Source organism: Sinocyclocheilus rhinocerous, unplaced genomic scaffold (assembly GCF_001515625.1).
Source record: "Sinocyclocheilus rhinocerous isolate Xijiao unplaced genomic scaffold, SAMN03320098_v1.1 scaffold1157, whole genome shotgun sequence".
NCBI lineage: Eukaryota > Metazoa > Chordata > Actinopteri > Cypriniformes > Cyprinidae > Sinocyclocheilus > Sinocyclocheilus rhinocerous.
In genome coordinates this window covers 666,050-676,241 of record NW_015631716.1, presented here as the reverse complement: position 1 = coordinate 676,241, position 10,192 = coordinate 666,050, and the positions used below count along the sequence as shown (strand labels likewise).

The 10,192-nt window shown below is 33.7% G+C and overlaps 1 protein-coding gene across 1 annotated transcript in view; it reads right to left on the bottom strand.

Moving 5' to 3' along the window:
- Positions 1 to 7,152, bottom strand: part of LOC107741851 (trifunctional enzyme subunit alpha, mitochondrial-like) — a 13,911-nt gene extending 6,759 nt beyond the window's left edge. Inside the window, exons 1-17 of the mRNA XM_016554656.1 lie at positions 7,048 to 7,152; positions 5,667 to 5,708; positions 4,664 to 4,734; positions 4,450 to 4,583; positions 4,177 to 4,315; positions 3,802 to 3,921; positions 3,596 to 3,698; positions 3,100 to 3,222; positions 2,801 to 2,919; positions 2,654 to 2,710; positions 2,252 to 2,361; positions 1,968 to 2,102; positions 1,143 to 1,314; positions 974 to 1,060; positions 758 to 898; positions 587 to 655; positions 252 to 447 (exon numbers count right to left, since the gene is read on the bottom strand). Of these exons, the coding sequence (XP_016410142.1) occupies positions 252 to 447; positions 587 to 655; positions 758 to 898; positions 974 to 1,060; positions 1,143 to 1,314; positions 1,968 to 2,102; positions 2,252 to 2,361; positions 2,654 to 2,710; positions 2,801 to 2,919; positions 3,100 to 3,222; positions 3,596 to 3,698; positions 3,802 to 3,921; positions 4,177 to 4,315; positions 4,450 to 4,583; positions 4,664 to 4,734; positions 5,667 to 5,708; positions 7,048 to 7,114 (1,885 nt within the window). The 5' untranslated portion in view covers positions 7,115 to 7,152. The remainder of the gene's footprint in view (positions 1 to 251; positions 448 to 586; positions 656 to 757; positions 899 to 973; positions 1,061 to 1,142; positions 1,315 to 1,967; positions 2,103 to 2,251; positions 2,362 to 2,653; positions 2,711 to 2,800; positions 2,920 to 3,099; positions 3,223 to 3,595; positions 3,699 to 3,801; positions 3,922 to 4,176; positions 4,316 to 4,449; positions 4,584 to 4,663; positions 4,735 to 5,666; positions 5,709 to 7,047) is intronic.
- Positions 7,153 to 10,192: the final 3,040 nt, after the last annotated feature.

The following is a 10,192-nucleotide window of genomic DNA, read 5'->3' as shown; positions in this document are numbered from 1 at the left end:
TTTTAACCATTATACAGTAAGACGAAAATATGACGAAAATGTTTAAGTTTCCACTGACTAAAACTAGACTAAAATTCTCAGACATTTAGTCGACTAAAACTTGACTAAAACTAAAACTGGACAAGTTGACTAAATATGATAAAAATTAAAAGTTACATTTGACACAGGACTAAGACTAAATTAAAAATAGCTGACAAAATTAACACTAGTTAAAACTGAAGTATACTTTGGGCTTAGACTAAAGAATGTACCTTTAAATCCTTTCTCCACCATGGTCTTCAAAACCTCAATATTTCCCCCTCCAAATCTGGAGCCAAAGGCCTTGCCGAGGTCTTCAGCTACATGAGCTGCGACATCAATGCCCACTTCATCAGCCAGGGTTGCAGCACCCACAGGGAAGCCAAAGCCTGTGGTCAGGGCATCCAGCTTCTTGGGGTCAACACCTTCCTGTGTATAGAAAATACAATGATCTGCATATCAGGCCTGTTACTATTGAGAATGTCATCATAGCCTGGTTTTTTATATATATATAACACTTTTACAACAGATGGGAATAAATGAATAATTCAGAAGGAAATTCACAAACCTGCAATACACGCACTGCCTCAGCCAACATGGGAGCTAAACATCTGGTGGTGTAGAAACCTGGTCCGTCCTAAAGACAAACATTACAATTTGTTATTCCAAAACATTTGAATGGATTACAGATCTGTAAAATGTTCATTCTGAATTGAGGGAAGAATACGTGACGCCTCACCCCAACGACGATAATGACTTTGCCTTGCTTCAAGCCGAAAGCCACCGCTGAGGCTGTTGTGTCCTTGGAGGTTTTATCAGTGGTGATGATCTCCAGTAGCTGCATCTTGTCGACTGGAGAAAAGTAGTGCATTCCAATGACCTGAAACAAAACAGTAACACGTTCAAGATCATCTCAAACTCTCCCACATGGTGGTCAAGAGCTCAAGTTTCTAACCTTTTCAGGTCGCTTGCTGACAGCTGCAATGTCTTTGATTGGTAAAGCAGAGGTGTTTGTAGCAAATATACAATGTGGAGGGATCGCCTTCAATGACAAAATATGGTATCATTAAACGTTTTGTATTTAAGAGAATTTGAAATTTTGATCTTGTTTGATATTAACTTACTGCTTCAACTTCTTTTAGGACTTTGTGTTTGATACTCAGGTCCTCAAAAACAGCTTCAATGATCATGTCAGCTTTATTAAAGCCATTGTAGTCAAGCTGTCCCGTTAGGCTGGACAGAAAACTGTCCCTTTCGAATGATGTTAGGCTCTTCTTCTTTGTCTTGTCATTTAGCCTGAAAATAAAATAAAATTAATAACATTAAATAAAATAAAAACCGTATTAAAAAAAAAAAAATAAAATAAAATCATATAAATCAAATGAAATATAAAAATAGAATAAAAAAAAATAACAAAAATGGGGGGGGGGGGAAGTTTAAAATGTTCCACTCCCACCATCAAAGCAGCTTTAACTTAGCTTAAAGGAATAGTTCACACAAAAATGAAAATTCAACCCATAAGACTTTGATTAATCTTCAAAACACAAATTAATATATTGAGAGATTTCTGTCCCTCTATTGAAAGTCCAGGTAAAACAGGTCATAAAGTTGTCATAAAACTAATCCATATGAATTGAGCACACTAATCCAAGTCTTGTGAAAAGATCAAATCACTTTATATGATGAACAGATTTAATTTAGGCTTTTATTCACATAAAAACACTTTTGTTTTATTTTAACACACAGATATTATAATTAGTGTTTCGAAAATTAACCAAAATCCTACATGTTTGGAATTAGGGTGAGTAAATGATGACAATTTAAATTTCTGTTTGAACTTCTCATTTAAAGGTTTGATCTAGTTCATTTTTAAATGAATTAGTTCAGTAGGGGTAAGTGATTAATGACAAAATTTTCATTTTGGGGTGGAGTATCCCTTTAATACTCACCCTTTATAGACTTGCTGCTCTCCACGACTGAGTCCCTCCAGTGTAGTGTCCTTAAGAATGGTGTGAACGCCTTTATCTACAGACACTTGAGCAATGCCAGCACCCATCAGCCCTGCTCCCAAGATAGCAAGTGTTCTACAAACAGAAAATCAAGAAAAATTCATTACTGTTTTACAAGCAATAATCGTAAATCATTAAGTAGCTGCATTATAAATTCATTCATGCAGTAACTGTCAATTTACCTTATAAATTTACATATGATAATATAGTAAGAAAATACATACTTTACTTCCTTTTCAGGGGTTCCGAATCGATTCTTCTTGCACGTGACCTGACCGTGATAAAGGCCAATAAGTGCTTTAGACTCAGGGGTCATGGCTAACTTGCCAAAATGCTGAAATGGAGATTAAGAGGGCATATTAAATTTTAATACTACACACATAACATTGTCTTTCATTTAAACCAAAGCCTGCATTAACTAAATGTTATCATTAAATGAAAATTGACAGATAATTCAACATGCTTTCAGTTGCAAAGCTCAAAATTCTCCTGCCAAAAACACACCAGATTAGAAACGAGAAAATGAGAGATGTGTAATCAAGTAAAATAATAATTCATGGGATATTGTTAATTAAATCAAGTGTCACAACTTTACTGATAATAAAGTTTAAACACTTTTACAGCACCTGTGACTCAACCAGGTAACCTGCAGTCGGACCCTGTTCTAGACCAGCCTTCACACACTGAAAGAGAAAACAAGCAGAACATAAACTATTTCTACCATGGTTTATGACAGCACATCACCACTGAGCACAGAATAACAAATATCATACTTCAATTATTTTCAGTGGTGCAGGGTACAGTCCGTTGGTCTGTTTCATGACTTTGTTCTGAACTGTATTGTAGATCTGCTGTCTCACAAACGGGTAACTCATGACATAGTCTTGAATTTCTGCAAGAAAATAATTGGATATATGAATTTCAGTGATAAAGCAAAATTATGGTGTATAAAGTCAACAGTCTTAATCTTGCAAAAGATTAACAATCTTAATCTCAACTACGCAAAAGCCTAATTAACTTGTAGTTTCAAAATGATTTTAGACACATAATTGACTAGTAGTTCGACACTTACTCTGCATCATGCCCTTTTCTTTGGTAAGTGGGATTTGCTTTTTAGCAAGTCCTCTTGCAGCCTCCACAGCTACTTCCTCCAAGTATTCAATGGTCCTCTCCTCTGGACTCTTTAATCCAGGCCCTGATTTAAAAAAAAAAGAAATTAATAGTTTTATTCAGCAAGGATGTAATACAGATTGATCAAAAGTGACAGGAAAGACTTTTAATTTTATACACAAAAATCTACTTCAAATAAATGCTGTTCTTTTTAACTTTCTATTCATCAAACAATCCTGAAAAAAAAAAAGAATCGTGGTTCCCACAAACATATTTTTACAAAAACATTGGACATAATAATAAGAAATATTTATTGAGCACCAAATCAGCATATCAGAATGATTTCTGAAAGATCATGTGACACTGAAGACTGAAAATTCAGCTTTTAAACTTTATTAATTTTGTTTTTTTACTGTTTTACATATATACACAATGGCAATACGCAGAAACTGTTTTACCAAGAGTATCCACCAGCTGGTGAACCAGTCCCATTTTCTTGGCTTTATCTGGACGGATGCTCCTTCCTGTTAGTATCATATCAAAGGCACTCGGAAGGCCAAGCTACATAAAATAAAGGTGTAAAAACAACCAGACTTGAGTTGTGAACAATCAGTCAAGAGAATCATTCCTAAACGTACTGGTGGCAATGTGGCATATTACAGACCATTTTGGGCAGCCTCTGTGTTCCTCCAGCTCCAGGCAGAAGGCCGAGCATGACCTCAGGGCAGCCCAGAACTGTCTTCTTACTCTTGGTGGCTATTCTGTACTGACAGGAAATGGCAAACTACAAAAACATAAAACACAATATCAACACTGTATTTTCTGTGGAACTATATACATTTTAAATCTCATTTTTGGTCTTAAATTTAGGTTATTTGCTTCTCAGTTATCTCATTTATTGTTTGAATAACTCATAATCATCAACAAATAATAAAACATATCAAGAAAAATTCTAAACATTAGGTCAGAAATTTGACTCTAATCCTATGCTCACCCTGTGGGAGAAGAAAATTACTACAAATAAATACGAATCCAGTACCTCTAAGCCTCCACCAAGGCATGATCCATTAATGGCAGCGACAATAGGCTTAGGAGACTTCTCAATCTTCTCAAACATCCTCTGGCCCTCTTGAGAAAGGCCAGTGACCTCCTCTGCGGTCGTACAGGCCTGAATCATGCTAAATACATGGTACAGTAAAAAAAACAAAAAAAACAAATAAATGAATAAATTATAAACAAACAGGCAAGATATCAGCAAGCAAAATTTGATAATGATCACCACAATCAACATATTATGAATCCTGATACTTACTTAAGGTCTGCCCCTGCAATGAAGCTGCCGGGTTTGGATGAGATGAGAACAACGCTCTGGACAGCATTGTTTCCCCAAATCTCATCCATAACTTCTGTCATTTCCCTTTGCATTTGAGTAGACAGTGTATTGACCTAGACACCACAAAAACACATTAAGACACATTATAATATCATTTGAATGCATAAATGCATGGTTTTGAGGAGACAATTACCCGTGCATTGGGGTCATTCATACGGATCACAGCTACATCTCCCTTGATCTCATAGTTCACGTGTGTACGAGCTGAGGAAATATTGAAAAGACATGAAAATGAAAAACCAATTATTACATTAAATAATTGAGATTATAAAAAACACAAAATAAATGTTATACCTTATCTACATATTTGTGTTAGTGAGGGTGTGTGTGTGTGTGTATATATACATACATATACATATACACACACACACACACACACACATATTCATAATTTCTATTTATAAATATTATACCATATATACATATTTTTTGTTGTGCATATTCATGTGTGTGTATATATATGGATCAAAGACGAAAATACATCAAAACTATAAGAGTTTAATACAGCTTTAAATTGAGTTTTTATTTTTTTCATACATTAGAATGTGTCCTGTTTATTTTATAATTTCTGAGCAAAAAATAATGACTCATACATTTGTAACATGACTAAAAGAAAAAATGTTGTTTAGTGTAACAATAATTTGTACACCAAAAAAAATCTTGTCACGCATATTTTAGAACAAGAATCATTAGATGGCATTAAAATACTCACAGTGCAGCCCTAAAATACTAATTAACTGTCAATATAAATCTTTATCAATCTTTGCCACTATCCTTCAAACCACTAGGTACGTATTTGTCAGCAAGAAGTTTATATATAATATAATTATAGAATATAATTCAGTACGTTCGCTTTTTTTAATAATTACAGGTCAGAATAAGTATGTTGTATGTTGATGATAAAACATTATTTTAACCATATTTTGAAATTTTATTTTCACAAGCGTTATTTGAAACATTAAAGCAGACACATTATTTGCAATTAATATTTTATATTCTTTCCGTGTATATAAAATCACTTTTATAAATTTGATGCGGTCCCCAAAATCGTGACAGCTCATCTTTTATCCATATATATATATATACACACACACACACATATTCCTTTTATTTTATATATAATATAATGATTTTACCCATCATACAAGCAGCAACTCTAAATGTCCGTCTGGTGACACCTTTATTGGACGAGAAAAAAAAAAGTTAATAGTGATGAATATGTGAAGGTAAAATCATGGATCATGGAAGGGTCTCAGAAGACATAATACCCAGTGTTGGGGGTAACGCATTACAAGTAACGCAAGTTACGTAATCAGATTACTTTTTTCAAGTAACTAGTAAAGTAACGCATTACTTTTTAATTTACAAGAGAATATCTGAGTTACTTTTTCAAATAAGTAACGCAAGTTACTTTTTTTTCCAATTTATTGATTGACAGCTCTGGTGTTGCCATGGTGACAGAAATCAGAAGATGTTACTGTAGTTCTAAAATAAATATGAATATGCATTCATTCATCTCACTCACAAAAAAACCCCCCACAGATTCAGAATTCCTCAAAATGAATAAAAATAATGCAACTCAGAAAATATTACTTTTTTATTTTAAAAACAAACAAGCAAGCCCTGTCCAGATTTAAAAAGTAACGCAAAAGTAACGTAACGCATTACTTTCCATAAAAAGTAACGTAATTAGTTACTTTTTTATGGAGTAACGCAATATTGTAATTCATTACTTTTAAAAGTAACTTTCCCCGACACTGATAATACCTAATATAAAAGACCTCTAACCAGTGAGGGTCATGCCAGGATAAGTTGAAAGCCAGTGATGATAAACTACACACAGAAGAATGTAGACCGGCCTGTAGAGGACATTACTCCAGCAGCACAGTCACAGATGAACTTTAACCTAGTTTCCCCTTAACCTACACTACAACCACAATGATCATGTCATACACCTCCCAATGATGCTGGAAACATTATGAACTGAATACAAAGTCTCTCTGTAAACAAATCTGCCTTATTAGTCATAATTTAACAATAATTCTTATATTTATTAGAAACCAAGTAGCAAATATCATCCAACCAACCCCGATTAAACTAGTTTTCAATGGCAGAGAGAACAATTCTGTAGTTAGCGAATATTAAACACGTTTATACATTTATATTTATTCATTTTGTCATGCATTAACAGATAGTGGGCAGTATTAGCAATCTGAATGGGAACAGCATGCCAGTGCGCTAACTCTAACTTACTGTCAATAAAACAGCGTTTATAAACGCTATCGTTTCGTTGCATACACCGTAACGTTATTGCAATGTACGTTAAACACGAACATGAAACTTATACAGTCACAAACATTCATCATTAGACCTTGAGTTAATTAGCAGTTGAGCTAAGCTACTACAGTGGAGTATGACTGAGGTGACTCTCCAAAGTGTTTAATTACGCAAGTGTCAAAGCGAAATACAATAAGGATGTAGAGGAATTTAAGGAAAGATTGTGGATGTGTGAAGTACCTGGAAACAGGGTATATCTTCTGGTTGTGAGTCTGGAGAGGGAACCGAGGGCTCGTACGCCGGCCATGTTTGGAGGTCAATGTGTGTAATGACAGACAGCAGGCGGAAGACTGGAGGAAGAGGAGGAAACATGGTTTTCACTATACTGCCAGAGACCAATCCACCAAATGTGAATATATATCACTGATATGTCATATAATGCTCTCAGACTTTTGGACCTCTGTATGTTGTGTTGTTTTTCATTTAAACCTAGAAATAAACAGAAGATTAAAAAAAAAAAAAAAAGAATAGTGGAGGTCAATGTGTGTAATGACAGACAGCAGGCGGAAGACTGGAGGAAGAGGAGGAAACATGGTTTTCACTATACTGCCAGAGACCAATCCACCAAATGTGAATATATATCACTGATATGTCATATAATGCTCTCAGACTTTTGGACCTCTGTATGTTGTGTTGTTTTTCATTTAAACCTAGAAATAAACAGAAGATTAAAAAAAAAAAAAAAAGAATAGTATTTATAATAATTAGGCTACTTATATATTTCTATAAGAACAAGAGGTTAGGCAAATAGAGTGATATCATTTATATAAAGTAGCCTATATATCTATAGCTATAATTAATTTAGCTCATTAACGCAAAACAGGGACATACTTTCACATTTTTCAACTTTTTACTCAAAAGTTTTACTCAATTGTTATGCTGAAAATATAACTTTGCATCAAATTGGAAAAATCAGAGGGAACAGAGGCATTTTGGTGCCCAGTTTATATATCTACATATGACATATTGTGCATGTGGTTTATGATCATTTAATGCATATATAATTTTTTAGTATCATTAAGATATTAGTTTTTAATGTTATATTTTCATTTTCTGTTATATTTTTTAATATGTTTTATGTTTTCATGTATAATTTTAGTTACAGTTTTAGTAATTTTCTTGTGTGTTTTGTCATTTTTATAAGTTATTGTTATGTCTTTTTGTCAAATTTTTATTATTTTTTATTTCAGTTGTAGTTTTACTTATTTAAGTATATAAAGTTAAACTAAATCAAAATAAAAAAAATCTTGACTTGGCCACTAGCTGAAATAAATTTTTAAAAAAAGTTTAATTTTTGTTGTACTTGTTGTGTATTTTATTTTAGTTAACGTTTATTTATTTATAAGTAAATGTTTTTTATGGATTTAGTTAGCTTTAGTCAACTATAATAATCCTGATACAAATCAGCTGCAGTTGCTTGAAAGCCTGCAATGTAATGTTTATCCACAAGATGGCAAACACGCAATAAAATTATCTCTGTAAAACACAGATGGCAGTGATCCTCAAATCTGGCTCGCAAGAGCCACTTTCCTGCAGAGTTTAGCTCCAACCCTATAATCAAACAAAAAACCTACCTGTGATTTTCTAATGATCCTGAAGACATTGATTAGCAAACTCAGGTGTGTTTGATTAGGGTAGAGCTAAACTCTGCAGGAAAGTGGATCTCGCGAGCCAGATTTGAGGATCACTGGTCTATGGTATGGTAGGACATAATAATTGCACTAACTTTGTTATTTACTCCATCTATTGTTTGTATAGTCTGTATTTATTTCCCCCGCTTGTCTTTATTGTCACTTTGCTATATTTCTTATGTTGTAACTAGTTGTAACATGATGTTTCTTAAAGGGATAGTTCACCCCAAATGAAAACTCATAATTTTCTTCCCCTCGAAGCCATTTTATATGTGCGGCCTATGACTTTCTTTGACACAAACAAAGATTTTTTGTAAATATTTTGGCTCTGTAGGTCCATACAATGCAAGAAGTGACCAGAATTTGTAGTTTCATGTAAAAGCACCATAAAAGTAATCCATATGATTCCTGTGATTTAAAATAAATGCCTTCTGAAGCGATATAATCAGTTTTAGGTGAGATCAAACCCATTTTATTTATTTATTTTAGCATAAGATCTCTTTGATGATCATGATTGCAAGCTTGGGATTAGAACATTGCAGTTACGTTGCCAATAACTAAAAATTACCAAAATATTACTAATTTAATATAGGAATAGAACGTACTTGGGAACATTAGGATATTGTTGTGAGTTGTTAACTTGATTGTAATTTGAACTTTTGCAACATAGCAATTTCATTGCCAGTTAAGCCCCACTCACACCAAGGATAATCACTATAAAGATAACTATAACGATAACTACAGTGCACAGCATCTGATTAAATATAAAAGATGTATTTTCTTAATGATCACTAATATAATTCATAGAAAGATGGCAAAATTGAAATTTATTAAACATATTCTTAATAAAAACAGAGAAATACATGCCATTAATATCTGTAAAATAAGAAACTTGGCCAATTTTTGTTTAAATGAAGGATTGCAGAATTGAGTACAACCTAGATTTAATTCAACCAAGTGTAATATTCTAGAACTTAATATGTCCTCCATAACTCTAAGTACACTGCTCTGACACTTCTTGTGTGTGAATTCATGACAGCATTGATAAAGCACAACTCCCTCACACCTTCAGCTCTCATACATCCCTATAGAAGAGCTTTACTACCACTGAACGTCACTGTGGGAACCAGGCACTTCTCTCTGTACTCCTCCTCTAGCAACACCAGAACATTTTGGATGCTGTTAGATCTGAAATGATTGAACTGGTCTCATGAGACCAGAGTATGAAGTCTATATTTTGTAAATATGGGCCTTGGAAAAAGCTAAATGATTTTATTGTGCTTTGGCTACAGTCGGTAGTTCTGGTGTGGATAAACAACCATGCATGCCACTTTTGCATGCTGCATCTTACTCTGTGAGATAAAGTGTCACTCTTTTCACAGCTTTTGCCGGCTCTGAGACACTTTCACAGTGTTTCTCCTGCTCTTTTTCTAGCAAAAACTCACTCATCACTAAATGAAAGCTTAAAGTGAAGACCTGATTATTTCAGGGGCCTTTTCACAAGTCCATTGTTTTTGAATTCCTGAGTTACTTTGGCTATATTTTCAAACTTAAAACAATAATTTGGTATTCCTCTTGTACCATTGTCCTCTTTTATGCTAAGAAATAAATCTCCTGACAGTTCTCTCTCAAGTGGTTTCATTGTTGTCAGCATTAAGTCCGAGTATGATTCAGTGGGCCATATAACACTTAAT